Genomic DNA, 15,415 nt, shown 5'->3' with positions numbered 1-15,415 from the left:
TACTTTTCCCTTTGAACTGGTTGTACTCCGCGTAATCGATCAGCCAACGTTGCTGGACCTTCCCGCTGCAGGCCCTCGCCGTGACGTCTGCTCCGACCTCGAAGCCCGCGTCCAGGCACAAGCCCGAGTCGACGTGCTGGAGTTGACTGGTGGACGGAATGTATTTCCATTTCTGTGCAAACAGTTGATCCAATGAACAACCAACAATATCTTTAGCACATACGGCATGACACCGTCCCAGAACACAAAGTCCCGCTACAGAAATAAAATTAATGTTTATACAAAACAGTGTTGGCAACTCCAACATTTTAGTATGGAAAATAAAACCACATGACTGGCAACATTGTTGGTGTCTTTCCCCTTCTTTTGTTTCACTTTTCACCGCGAGCGGACGTGTTTATTATATTCATAAAATATCAAGTGCTTAAACATAGAAATAATCCGTATTGCAGCACAAAGCACACGTTTTCCTTATCATCAGCAACCGGCCCCCATACAGCCCGCACCAAAACAAAAAGTACCAAAAACCCGGGTTCGGTAGCACAAATTAATCATCTATAATTTATCATAAATATAATATCTTTTTTTACGAGAAGCGATGTAACAAAAGAAATGGAATGAAAGCGTCAAATAATAAAATTAATTTACGTAACTATCTATCCGGAATAAAATTTCATCCATGTACGGTTTGTACATGCCTAACTCAATAAATACCTTGACGCGCCGTGCGTCGTCATTGTTGTGTCAAATTATTTTATTATATTCTTGTATAGCAGTGCACTTAGCAGCACGTACACGTTAACACGCTACCATTTGTACTATAATATAAATAAACAATTCATTTTCTTGGTCTAACCTTAAACCAAACACTCATTGGCTTCGGGTGGCTTAACAACGCCATCTGCTGAAATAGCTTTAGTGTTATTGTGTCTTTAAAGCAGTTAGTTGCTCTCAATTATGAAAAATAGTATTATTATTCGCCAATAGATGTCGGGAAGAGTCATAAAGTTGATTATTGAAAACACGAACGAAACAACATTTTCTGAAAAAAAATTGTAGCTAGATCGATTTATCGCCAAAGGTACCGATTATAAAGGTGCTCAAACAACATACTCTTTTGGAACTCTACAAACTGCCCCTTGGACCCCAACAATCCATCTCATACGAGACGGCAAATGTTGCTATTACATACGTAATAGCAACATTTGCCGCGTTAACGGCAGGACCGGAGTGACATAGGCGACTCTTTGTCCCGGGAAAAAATAACAAAACACAAAACGAAAATGACTGGAATCGTGTAATGCATGAGCAATGGTCATTGAGAAACCAATTTATTTAATTATTAAAGAAATAACTACATTGAACATTGAAAGTACAGTCTATATTCTAAAACCTCTATCTTCTATAATATAAAAAAAAAAAAAATATATCAATGCCCATTATTGCCCGACAAACGCGTACAGACAATGTCGATCTATTGCGGGCTCAATAATTGTTAACGCATTGTTAATCTATTAGTTATTAGACATTCAAATCTGACGGTAATTCGTCACAAAAATATGTTATAGCGAGAAGAATATATGGTTGCGCTATGCGGTTAGTAGACCAAAACTGTACCGGTCATCTATTACAAAAATTAGTGTGGACTGTATTTGCGTTGTTTAACTATGACACTTTCTCGGGCCGTGGCGGGAAGAAACAAAGGAACACAACCCGAGGGAAATTGTGAAGGAGAGCCCTACCTGGAGACGATGGAGTCGTCCGAATCACGACTGCTAAAAGTGCTTGAAACCAGTTGGTGTATCTTCTATCTTGCACGACACTGTGATACACTGACACTGATGTTGTATAAGAATAAAGTCTTAGGCCATCTCAATAATTAAATCACAAAATAACTGATTTCTGTAATGCGGAGCGCGCGCTAGGTAACCGCCATATTTTTTCTTCTTTTTTCTTTTCTGTGTGTGCCCGCGACGCTCGTAATAGCCAATCCAGGGCGCGGGGGATGGGTAAGGAAGGGGAAGGGAAAAGTGTCATAGCTGCCATATTATTATAAAAACATCTATCTACAAATCTGTTATGACGCTGGCGCAACCAATATATAGGTTTTATGTGAAACTGCTAATAACAACGAACCTGGCCCCTTTGTTTCCCGTGGCAGCTGGTCATCAGCACTCTCCTGGCGGTGTCATCGTTCACATCATTCTCGCTTCTGAAAACAGACCAGGGTTCGTCGGCGTCAGCAGCTGTCTTAGCCGATGCTTTTAGAAACAAAATACAGAAGGGGTCGCCGACCCATATTGTGACGAATCTTGAGGGAAAATACTTGCATCGATAACAAGTATTTTCCCTTATACTACATTTTCATCCGTATGACCGTGTATTTAGCACATTTACAATAACTAGAGGTCCCACTGTAGTCGAAATTCGACTATAATTAATTGGAATTGTAAGTTTGTACACATACTATAATTACAAATTTCGCCAAGGCTACACTATAAAAAAATATTAATAAAGACAAACAATATTTAATCTATTCTCAATTTGACAACAGACGTCAAGAACAAAAGTTTGACAATAAATAGTATGCATGCGTGTGTGCGTCAAATACATGGTATGTAGTGTGTGTAGTGTTTTCTTTATTGATTTAATGTATCTATTATGCATTATTAAAAAAAAATATTAGCATTGTGCACTTCTTCTCTATATTCTCTATAAGTGTAGAAAATTTCATACTCCTCCGTCCGCGAAATTTTCGTAAAAAGGGATACAAAGTTTTTGCTTTACGTATTAATATATAGATAACTTAGGTAAAACTAAAAAGCTACAACCAGTTCGTTTCACGCATTTTTGACAAGTCTCTTTTTCTTACGACCGTGTTGCCAGACTAAGATCTCAAAAGCTACGTTCCGTGACCCATATTGTGCGGACCGCGAGAACACATCAACTTGCACTACAGATTACGGAAAATTCCATTGAAGAGTTCTGGATGAAATTTGTGTGCGGGCTTTTTTTCCTACCTATGCTGGTAGCCTTGAGAGGCTATGTCAGCTTCACCATAGCGTGTAGGTGAGCTCACGGGGCTCAAACCGGAGTATTGCTAACACTGGCTCTAGCAAGAGTAATGTTTCGCAGAATCTACCACCGGATCGGAAGGTCAGTGGGCTTGGTCTATGGGTTAATTTACTCGTCGAGCCCTTCGTCGCAAGCGACGGGTTCAACGAGGACGGTGCGGTCACCCTCCTCCTGTGACGTACCGTACACCATACTCCTTATATCATTGGCTACCTATCTCGTCAAAATCGGTCCAGCCGTTCCAGAGATTAGCCGGAACAAAAACAGACAAAAATTGAAAAAAAATGTTATTTTGGTGTATGTATATATATTCTTAAGCATGTAGTAAAAAGCGGCAGCATTCCGACTGTCACGATGAGTCAGACTAATGATGTTCCCGGATTCTCTATAATTAATATCTATGGCTGGCAGTTATCAACCTACCTAGTATATTGCAGCTGAGCGCATTTCTCCTCATCCCGGAGTTCCCCGCGGAGTGAAAGAGACAGATACTGAGTGGCCTGCAGTGTGGAGTGACAGGGATAGACGCCCAGAGACGACGCCTCTACGTCCCTCTGCATCGTGTCCAAACAGAACCCGGACGCGGGGTTTTTGAATCTGTCACGAAATTAGCTCAGAAATAATGGAGGGTAGAGGTAAGAGTAAGAGGTAAGGATTTTTTATTGGTGGTAGGACCTATTGTGAGTCCGCACGGGTAGGTACCACCCCCCTGCCCATTTCTGCCGTGAAGCAGTAATGCTTTTCGGTTTGAAGGGCGGGCAGGCGTTGTAACTATACTTATTTATTTATTTATTTATTGCATTCAATACAAAGTCAGGCTTACAGTTTTCACCAAAACGCCTGACTCGTTAATACAAAAACATTATTGAAATTATTAAGTACTTGAGACCTTAGAACTGATACCTCAAGGTGGGTGGCGCATTTACGTTGTAGATGTCTATGGGCTCCAGTAACCGCTTAACACCAGGTGGGCTGTGAGCTTCTCCACCCAACAGAGCAATAAATAAAAAAAAAACGAGAAATCCAGACGCTTCAGTCCCAATCTCCACTTCATCATTGCTATAGACCAGTAGCTGCCGAGCTCTCTGTGGTGGAATGCTCGCGTGGATCCTTACCGCCCGAAGCCGTAGACGTCGCGCACCGGCACGAACTTGTCCTCGTAGACGTTGTCCAGGTACCACTGGAAGTCTTTACACTTTAGTTTCTCGCGCAGCACCTTCCGATGGGTCACGTCGCCTATCTTCGGGTTGTTCTGAAAAACCTTCGCATTCAAAGTCTACGCTTGATTTGTACTTACATCTATTTATAAACTAGCCGTACTCACCCGCTTCGCTGGGCATTTAAAATTAACATTATTATTTATTGTCATTATTATTAGGGAGTCTAACAACACTCATATAAATATTAGCCTATCCATTAAGTACATGTATTTTCTACATGGATACCAAGTTTCAAGTCAATCGGATGCATGGTTCAGTAGTTATAACGGAACATCCGTAAAAACCACTGTAGATTTATATATTAGTATAGATAAACGGGCGACGATTGAAACCAGTGTGCTTAGTGCGAGTTTTTTAACGTTCTCGATAGCGTAAAAGTTAACTCTTATTTGTATGGAGTTGGAACGTTTGCCTGCGTTTGCCGCTAGGGGCGCCCTAAGCACACAGAGTCTCATTAATCTAATAGTCACTGACGAACTTTAATGCTATAGAATAGAATGAATAGAAAAACTAAATAGAAAAAAAGTTGAACAAAAAAAAACTTGCAAATAATGAATCTAATCCTTAGGGTGTCATACATTATGGTCGAATTTCGATCGTTAGACGGCCACTAATGTATTAAAATAAACTCAGTTCTTAGGGTTCGTTTTAACAGTACAACGGCTGCCCCGCTCTTCAAACCGAAACGCATTACTGCTTCACGGTAGAAATAGGCAGGGTGATGGTACCTACCCGTGCGGACTCACAAGACGTCCTACCACACGATGTTATTCCTTCACCGTGGAAGTCAATCGTGAACATTTGTTAAGTACGTATTTCATTAGAAAAATTTGTATCTACATGCGGGATTCAAACCCCGACACATTCCCATCGCTCGATACGAATGCACTTATCTTATTCTTTAAGCCACGACAACTTCATTATCCATTTGAATAACGACACCGACATTACGAATCGTGCAAATTCAATTAAAAAAAAAACGGTTTTCCGTAATGTCGGTTTACTGACGATAGTTGAACGTGACAACGTCATAAGAAAATACTGATGGAATGGTTTCATTTTTCAATTAACGCAATTATCGTTGCTATAAACAATTGACACCACATTCACTTTTCACTGAACTTCATACTTGACGAAAACATGTACACGTATTATTGTATAGCAGCTGTCCACGCGGATGCATCGCTCACTCAAGTAGGAGAGAGACAGATGTCGAACGCGGCCGAACGCGGAGGCCGATTGTGCCTCTTTGTCGCTCGTTGCGCGCTCTCCCTTGCACTTCAAGCCTTAAATGGAACGCCTCAATGAGTCATATTTTTTCGTGCGTGCAGCCGGCTCCATCGAATTAAAAGACGTTGTCACGTCAAAAAAAACCAGTTACAACAATTTACGGACCGTGAACGTTATATGTCCGGTTCGTCTTTGACGACGTCGACTCAGTGCCGCTACACTCACCCTGAGGTCCGGTCGGTGCAAGTAGAACAGCTCAGCGTATTCATCCATCCAAACTTCCGCCATCCTAGCCGTGTTTATACCTGCGCGATCGAAGGCTTGCTTCAACGAGATGTGATGAGATCGTGCACCACCATCCGGGACCGAACGGTGACTGGTGGTGTGCGGTCGGCGTCGCTCAAGTCGATCAGTGTTTTTTAACGTTCTCGATAGCGTAAAAGTTAACTCAAATTTGTATGGAATTAGAACAGCGCCTCTAGCGGCAAACGTAGGCAAACGTTCCAACTCCATACAAATATGAGTTAACTTTTACGCTATCGAGAACGTTAAAAAACTCGCACTAAGCACACTAAACACTTAATGAAACTTTGACATCGCTCGAGAGGGTAGCAGCACCGCGGAGACATTTTTCTTATTGCTTAGTTAGATGGACGAGCTCACGGCCCACCTGGTGTTAAGTGGTTACCGGAGCCCATAGACATCTATAACGTAAATGCGCCACCCACCTAGAGACATGTGTTGTAAGGTCTCGGTTTTAATATTACAACGGCTGCCCCATCCTTCAAACCAAATCTCATTACTGCTTCACGGCTGAAATAGGCAGTGTGGTGGTACCTACCCGTGTGGACTCACAAGAGGTCCTACCAACAGTGAAAGACTTGTTGACAAAATACCTAAAAACTACATTTACGATTAAATATGACTCATCCTTTGTGACGACGAATGCTGTGAACTATACGAAATGTCTCAAATGATATAATGAGAATAAAGGACGCGATATTTAATCGTTAAAATAAATTCGCGACTCGCGGAGACCGATAAAGTTAGGTACTATACTATCAAAATTGTCAGGGACATTAAAATTTTGTTTACGAGTCCAAATAACCGCTTAGCATCAGACGAGAAGTGAACTAATATGGTTAGTTAACAATACAATTGACTAAATAATTCGTATCGTTTGTGGCGGGTAGCCATCATACAACGCAAGATAATTGACAGATGCCTGAATCTCGCTTACGACATTTTCAAGATAAAGCGCATATATACAAGTTCCGAACCACAACATTCGGACCGTCGGTCTACCGAGCAATATCATCCGCTCGGTGGAAGATCTTCCCTTAGTTGTATATCTCCCCAAACTGTCGTAAGCCCCAAACGCTCATTCCTTTTGCATTGAAATCGTTAATGATTCATGGCGTCGGAGGAAACATTGTCATTTTTACGACGAGCTCACAGCCCACCTGGTGTTAAGTGGTTATTGGAGCCCATAGACATCTACAACGTAAATGCGCCACCCACCTTGAGATATAAGTTCTAAGGTCTCAGCATAGTTACAACGGCTGCCCCACCCTTCGAACCGAAACGCATTACTGCTTCACGGCGGAAATAGGTCATCTAGGGTGTTGGAGTATTAACAATTCAATTTAATTAGTATTTACCGTGTGTGTCGCTTTGGGCGGGCAGTCCGTAGGGATGGAAACTCCTGAAGACGTGGCCGACTCGTGAGCATGGAACCGTCTCTAGTGTTCCACCGCCTGCGACACGGAACAATGTACGGAAAATAAAACCCAAGTGCCATGGTTTTTGAAGAAAAGGCTTTGTTTTAGGGTTAAGGCTGGTTTAGATTAGTCCAGCCAATGGCGAGCTACCGCCAGTCACTAGGCCTTGATGCCCGCTGAGTTTCTCGCCGGATCTTTTCAGTGAATCGCGTTCCTTATCCGGTGGTAGATTCTGCGCAGGACTGCTCTCGCTAGGGCCAGTGTTAGCAACACTCCGGTTTGATCCCCGTGAGCTCACCTACACGTTAGGGTGAAGCCGAAATAGCCTCTCAAGGCTATCAGCATAGGTAGGAAAAAAAGGCCTTGATATCTGCATTGGACCGTGTGTGATTGATCCTACTAATATGATTAATGTGAAAGAATGTATGGATGTATGTTTGTTACCCTTTCACGCAAAAACTAATGAATGAATTTTGATGAAACTTTACAATAATATAGCTTAGAGATCAAAATAACACATAGACTATAATTTATAGAGATATAGTGAGAATTACCCAAAATATAACGATAAGTGTCAAGTGAGTAGGAAAAAAATCTACCATCTGTGAGCTGTTTTGGCGTGCGCCGCAAAAACCGTTGGAGTTACACGTATATAATGTATCATGGAAATGTTTATCTTAAACAGTCCTACAAAGAAAGCCCGTGACAGCATATACCTATCCTTTATTTGTAACTTATTATCGCCAAAATAGTGAAACCATGGATATAAGAAGAAGAAAGATTAGATTTTTTCTTTGCTACGTTTTTTTTTTATTGTGTTTGTTTCTGTCAGGATCAGATTCAGATCGATAATCAATACATCAATACATAATTACAGTTCCCGAAGCAAAGCGAGAGCGGGTCTTTAGTAAAAATATAAAAATAATTATAATTATTGGGAGTAGAGCATGTTGGTCCAGTTTTGAAGGCAGGATTATTAATTTTGCTACAGTTGTTGTACTCACATTGCCATATCCTGAACGACATCTCCAGATTCTCACCGCCCCAGCCAGCCATCTGTTCATCGTAGGCGCCCAGCTCCCAAAAGTAAGCCCGGTTGATGGCAAACAAACCCCCTGCCATTGTTGGGGACCTGTGAGACGACATATGAAACAACCGATTTCACTGCGGTTTACTGGTGGTAGGACCTCTTGGAAATCCGCACGGGTAGGTACCACCACCCCGCCTATTTCCGCCGTGAAGCAGTAATGCGTTTCGGTTCGAAGGGTGGAGTAGCCGTTTTAACTATACTGAGACCTTAGAACTTATATCTCAAGGTGGGTGGCGCATTTACGTTGTAGATGTCTATGGGCTCCAGTAACCACTTAACACCAGGTGGGCTGTGAACTCGTCCACCCATCTAACCAATAAAAAAAAAAAAAAACATTTTTTAGTTGAATTTCAATTTTTTTAATATATTTTTTTTTTATATTTGTTCTGTCATCGGTCCTTAATAATTATACCAAATTTCGCGTTAATCCGACGTTTTGAAGGGGGTCAAAAACCATGTTCAAAGATTCCGTTACAAACATACATACGTCTGAAGCTAATAAAAGCGTATTAAAAAAGAATCCTCACCAGGTCGGCGCGATGTCTGAGCCGCGACGTTTCTTCTCGCGTTCGGGAACGTCAATCCAGGTGAAATGACCAGTGAAGGTAAAACCTCCCACCTGTGGTCATGTCATGTCAAATTAGTCAGACCAAGTAAATCCAATTATGCCCAAATTATTGAGGACCAGCGTTGTATGCACGCAATGCTTAACCTAACGAGTTTAATTGTTATAATTCTTTGAAACTAGTTGTCTGGTTTCTATCTGTTTTGCGTAATGAGCCCTCGAACTAATTGATGTCAAGCAGACACCGACCTTGTTTCCATCAGAACGTGTCTATCACGCACTTTGAAGCAGGTTGACGTCTCAATTGCTATTATGCTGCCTCCATACCTGCATACGTTTAGCAGTAAGAATAGACATGATGGTAGTACTTTTTTTTCTACCTATTTCAGCGTAACCTTAACTAGTAGGCGAGCTCACGGGGCTCAAACTTGACGCCGTTGCTAACACGAAGCCTAGCAAGAGCCGTGCTTCGCAGAATCTACCACCGGATCGGAAACGCGGCCCACTGAGAAGATCCGGCGAGAAACTCAGTGGGCTGTGTCTGTGGGTTAATTCGCTCGTCGAGCCCTTCGTCGCAAGCGACGGGTTCGACGAGAACGATGAACGGTGCTTGAGTTACCTAAAAGCACCGTTAGTGGATCGGGAGGATCCGAAACGACGTGTTTGGGGCGACGGCGACTGCTTTCCATTCTGTAGGTAGTACCCAAAAGTCGTTGTTAACTCGTAAAATGACTTGCATTACACTTTTTCAGTAGACATCAGCTTTGTCTATGGCATTTCTGATGTGCATGAACGAAGGCAACCATTCTCCATCAAATGGGCAGTCGTCTGACTACAATATCACTAAAAAAAAACTAATTTGTATCTGATCCAGTAATACTTGATATATATTATTAACGTTTAAGAGATTTAAAAATGGAAAAAAGAAATCAAAGAAGACAAAAGGCGAATGTGACAGATTTTAATAGTTTGCAAAAGGTATTAGGTACGATATAAATTGTGATCAAAACTACATTTGAGTCGTCTATTATCAAAGGTGGCAATCTGTGCATTTGGACAAAAAAAAATTTTTTTTTTTATTGCTTTCGATAGGCAGCCGATCTTACGGCTCATCTGATGGGAAATGATAGCCGTCGCCCATAGACATCCAAACTACATCAGTGACTCAGATGCGCTGCCTATCCTGGCCTGGATGGGCAGCCTTATGTATGTTACACCGGCTATCCTGTCCTTCAGACCGGAACACAGTATTACTGTTTTGCGGCAGAAATAGACAGGACGGTGGTACCAACCCGGGCGGGCTTCTACACAGAACCCTACCACCATTGATATTTCAATAGAGATTGATTTGAATATAATCGTCTCCTTCGAAGAATACGGTTCAAAACCTGCATTAAATAAAGGTTAATACTTAATGGAATACAAAGTCAATAATTCGTTTTTCTGATTTACCAATAATTATCCAAAAGTGACATTGCCGGCTTTGATAATAGTCGACTCATTTACGGTTTAAAGAAGCGTATATTAAACTATCATCTTATTGAGACGTTTCCAATTACATTATAATGATAGTAGAAAACTGTTACCGTAAACAGTGGTTTTAATACATATCTACGTCCCGCTGAAACCGAAGGAAATACAATAGAAATTGTAAACAGGCAAAGCATCAAAAGAACAAATCAGAACGGGCTATATTTATTATTCAATGACAATATCGAGAGCTGAAAGGTTATTACGTTTAAGCAACACTTCGCTTAAAACGCGACATTTAAGCCTTCGTCAAACAGAACGCGTACTTAGCGCCGCGTACTTAACGTCGCGCTCTTCAAATTGACTAGATGAGTCTAACGCTCCTTGACGCAACGCATTCGCCAAATCATAGTGCCTTTCGATAGCAGTATGAAAATTTAAAAGTATTAAGAAATCGAGTGATTCAGATGTGGCATTGTATAAGCATCGGTATTTTCTAACTATTTATATAATTTTTTCGGGCATTATCTAGTATTTTAATACATATTCACTCGGACGCTAAAATAAAATTTGTAAAAAATTACAACGCATGACGTCAAAGCGTCCTAACGCCGCGACAGAGCGCTGCGTACTTATAGCGCTGGGGCTCTGTTTGACGGTATGTTACCTTAATAGTACAACACATCTCGGCGTCATAGCGCGGCGTCAATTTAGCGCTCTGACGCGCGCTAATTACGCGTTCTGTTTGACGAAGGCTTTATCTTTGCAATTAAAGGTCCGTTTTATTTGGCACTGATAGCTGACCCGGCAGATTTCGTAGTGCCTCAATCGATAAGTAAAAGACCGACGGGGGACACATCAAAGGAAAAACAAAATTGTTATTTTTATTTAATTCCGAGCATTTTCATATTTATCTATCTTTTAAACCTTCTCTGGACTTCCACAAATAATTCAAGACCAAAATTAGCCAAATCGGTCCAGCCGTTCTCGAGTTTTAGCGAGACTAACGAACGGCAATTCATTTTTATATAGATAGATAGATAGATTAGCATCAGCAGTTCGATGTTTTTAATTGAACTTCAATTATGTTTATCGCATTCAAATAGTAATATTTTTTTCATAATTTAAACATTAAATGGCTCTCCTGTCAAGTTGCAAAAATGTCGCTAAAACCTTTCACCTCGATATTATTAGTAAGCTTAGTATGCGCAAGAGAACACTTACGCCCTGTTGTCATTTAGATGTCGTTTCCAGAACTATCGAGAATGATAAAACACTGCCAACAAATTCAAGGTCATGCGAGAATGCTTCTTATTCTAAACTACACGTGCATGTTGGCCATGTGCGATTTGTACAATTGTCGTGGTCACTAAACTACAATTAGCAGCATAAATAAATATAATATAAAGTGTTTAGATGCCGTGGGGAAGCATGGTGCATCGAGTGGTCCACACACTTCAGACTAGACACGACCTTCAGCAATGAAGAGACCGACTCAGAAGACGACTTAGATGCCACTCATACGTGAACATCAAGACAAAGAGATATAAGCTTTGTTTTTTAAACTTTTAACTTTTGATTTAATGATTGAATGATTACTGGTGGCCCGGAGGCCTTTCCAGTTTCACCAGGACAGGTGGGCGAGCAAGGGCTCAGCCAGGACGGGTGGGATTTGCTAACAGCTCAAGAGCGACTTTTTACTATAATAGTGACGTACTAATGAACGTGCGAGAGGGATGGCGAGATACTCCCGTTACGCGTCCCGGATACGTAACGTTTTTACAAAAATAAATTTTCAATAATTAATTTCGACGTAAAAATAATTTATTGAATTTTAATAATAATAAATAGCGCTTGTAGTGAGAACCCCTTTGTTGAGTGGGGGAACCAGCGCCGAGCGTTACCATACAACTGAATTCACGTCTTAAGGTGGTGGTGTGAAGGTTGTAATCTCTACGGACTCCGGCAGCCACTTACGACCAAGCTCGTCTGAATTATAAATGTAAGCAGTACTAAATATTGTATTGCTCGCTTGGATGGACGAATTCACGGTCCACCTTGAGCAGTATCTCTGTCCATAGACATCATAACTTGGACGCCGTCACCCACCTTGACAGATGATGTCAAAGTCTGCATTGTTACACATACGTCATACTGTTCCATACGTGAAACGTTTCATATGAAGGGTTTGCGGCAGTTATGGTCAGGACGGTGGTACTCAGCCGGGCGTAGTTATTAAATAATGTATTTAATCAACTTGAAATTCTAATACCAGTCAATCAATCGAGTTAAAATCTAGAGATATTCATATAAAAATATCCGCCATGACTTGATAAATCGATAGTTTTTCCATGCTATAATACCAAACCTTAAGTTGGACACGTAAAGCTTAAAATCCAATCACCGATAAACCATGCTGTTATTCCACTTTGAAACCTCTAACGACCTGGAAGTATTCAGCAGCCTCCAGCTTGAAGCTGCTCTGGTCTACAACGTCTATGAGCGGAGTGAGGACCGAATCTCTCTTGTGCGTGATCCTCTGCAAGAGGGGCCGCAGCCAATCGGCGCCCGTTTCGCAGTGAGCGTCCAGGAATACCAGGACGTCACCTCTCGCGACCCTCGCCCCCGCCAGCCGGGCCTTCATCAGACCCTGCCTGGAAGGTCAGTTATACCGGGCGTGAGGTTGCGTTGGTGCAATGGCCTGTTTCGAATAGGTACATAGGCGATGTTCTGCTTAATCGTGACGTGGAGAGTCGATCGTGAACATGAGTTCCGCGACACAAACCAACCGGGGGTCTTAGATGTTTTATTATGCTATTTGTATATTCCCTATTATATAATACTCCCGGTCCGCAGTAGTCGAAATTCGACTATAGTTAATTGGAATTGTAAGTTAATACACTATTATGATTGTATTTTATACTTCTATAATCACAAATTTCGCCAAGACTACACTATAATAAATATTAACAAAGACAAACAATATTTAATCTCAATTTGACAACAGACGTCAAGAACAAAAGTTTGACAGTAAATAGTATGCATGCGTGTGTGCGTCTAATACATGGTATGTAGTGTGTGTAATGTTTTCTTTATTGATTTAATGTATCTTTTATGCATTATTTTCAAAAAATATTAGCATTGTGCACTTCTTCTCTATATTCTCTATAAGTGTGGAAAATTTCATACTCCTCAGTCCGCGCAATTTTCGTAAAAAGGGATACAAAGTTTTTGTTTCACGTATTAATATATATAGATATTTATGCATTTGACAGTGCCGGGAATCGTATCCTCCGTGATCACGAAAACAGTGAACTTGTCGATATATATTTTATTTAAAACGGACACAGCCTTTTTTTACACCTTTATGTTATATTTTTCTTGTAATGTATCAAAATTCCAAATCTAAAACCTAACTAATTAATCAATGGACTACCCAAAGAAAAGTTAAAAACTTCGTGTTAGCATTTTAGTTTATTTGATGAATGAAACTACAAGCCATTGACGTCATTACAAGTGCTAAATATTTATCTCTATTGAGAACATAGATTATAATACGATAAAACCAAAACAGGTGAACTGTGGATGTTTTCACGCATCTATATAATATAATAAATAAACCAATCAACGTCCCTGAATACATCTGCCCTATTTGGAAGCATAAACTATAACGCCCGCGTACAACAAAACAAAACTACGCAAAATAATAAAGATCTTCAAAATTGAACATCCTGTATAAATGAAATGCCACAGTTCAGCGAAAACAGTAATGCACATGTCATAAGAAAAAATGCGGAAAATCAGAACATTACACAGGACATTATTTCTAAACTAAAAACTATACTTTAAAAGTCGAAATAAATAAATAGATACTATGTACAAACGAAGGCCTATCAAAGCGATTGCAAAGAAAACAGATAAAAGGCATTGAAACAGTACCTAATCACTAATTAATAAATTCCGGTATGAAATGCAAGTATTATACAAATGGTTTTACCACTTTGTGGCTACTGCAGACTTTTTAGCGCCAAACACATTGCTTTTTGTTAATCAACCAGACTTTACTGTTACTAAGACGCATAGATACCGTTATGTGAATGCTGCCGTTTGGCGGGAGAGATAAGGTTGAAATTACAATGGCTTCGATACGGTAGTTATAAGTTTCAGAACGACTGATCGCTTAGTTGCAGAATAACGGGTTTCTAGAAGATCTGCCGGTGCTACTAATAAAAAAAAAACGAATAACAAACTTTTGCATCACACAATGAACACAACAGAAGGGTGCATAAAAACCGTGCTGGGAAAAACCATTAAAAATGTTGTGTGCCACCTAAAAATAATACCAGACGTAATATGATCGACTAAATCTTGGCTATAAAAGCTTCGTATGGCCCAAAGCTTACCAAGCGCCATTCGAAAGTCAACGCAACCAAAAAACGATAGTGAAAACTAATGCAATACCGCGAAAAGTCAACCCCAAAAAGGCCAGAACCTGAAATGAGTACGTGTCCTGGACGCTGTAGTAGAAATTCGAAGCATCTATCACGTCTATGATGGGCACCAGGACTGCCCTGGGCGACTCCTTCAACTCCTGAAGCAAAGGTCTGAGCCAATCGCGTTGAGTCTCGCAGTGAGCGTCCAGAAATACCAGGGCATCTGCTGTGGCGTACCTCGCGCCCGCCAGACGGGCTCTCGTCAAACCAACACTGAAAAATCTTTGGTATTATCAGCGATCCTTGTTGAAGTAGATAGCCCAGACTCAACAGTACCATGGGTCATACAGGACTCTACAATCCCTGTCTGAAGGACGAGTTATGTATTGTTACGTCATTGTTCAAATTTAAGGCACGGCAAGTATATAACTTCATATGTTAGTATTGTGGGTTATGTTTTTGATATTCTCGCGACTCGCTCATGACCCAACTGCTGTGCAGAAGTGCAGCGATATTCCTTTAGTTGGTTTCTACTCAGAGATAAAAGGACAGAGGCCTGGAGGGCGTAGTCTCATGCGTTGCTCTGATCAAATTAAGACATTGGACACCAG

The 15,415-nt window shown here is 40.9% G+C and overlaps 1 protein-coding gene across 3 annotated transcripts in view; it reads right to left on the bottom strand.

Annotated features, from left to right (window-relative positions):
* Positions 1–15,415, bottom strand: part of LOC110385294 (uncharacterized) — a 31,860-nt gene that overhangs the window by 11,652 nt on the left and 4,793 nt on the right. The window contains exons 4-12 of one of the 3 annotated variants that reach the window (XM_021348382.3): positions 14,864–15,077; positions 8,864–8,955; positions 8,251–8,378; positions 7,187–7,282; positions 5,751–5,830; positions 4,191–4,327; positions 3,499–3,672; positions 2,137–2,212; positions 4–172 (exon numbers count right to left, since the gene is read on the bottom strand). In XM_021348382.3, the coding sequence (XP_021204057.2) occupies positions 4–172; positions 2,137–2,212; positions 3,499–3,672; positions 4,191–4,327; positions 5,751–5,830; positions 7,187–7,282; positions 8,251–8,378; positions 8,864–8,955; positions 14,864–15,077 (1,166 nt within the window). Of the gene's footprint in view, positions 1–3; positions 173–2,136; positions 2,213–3,498; positions 3,673–4,190; positions 4,328–5,750; positions 5,831–7,186; positions 7,283–8,250; positions 8,379–8,863; positions 8,956–12,817; positions 13,026–14,863; positions 15,078–15,415 lie in introns of all 3 variants that reach the window. The other 2 variants (XM_038016701.2, XM_038016704.2) reach the window with 2 other exon arrangements.

Source organism: Bombyx mori, chromosome 2, assembly GCF_030269925.1.
Source record: "Bombyx mori chromosome 2, ASM3026992v2".
NCBI lineage: Eukaryota > Metazoa > Arthropoda > Insecta > Lepidoptera > Bombycidae > Bombyx > Bombyx mori.
The sequence above is the reverse complement of the archived record's forward strand: the minus strand, read 5'-3'. Positions and strand labels throughout refer to the sequence as shown.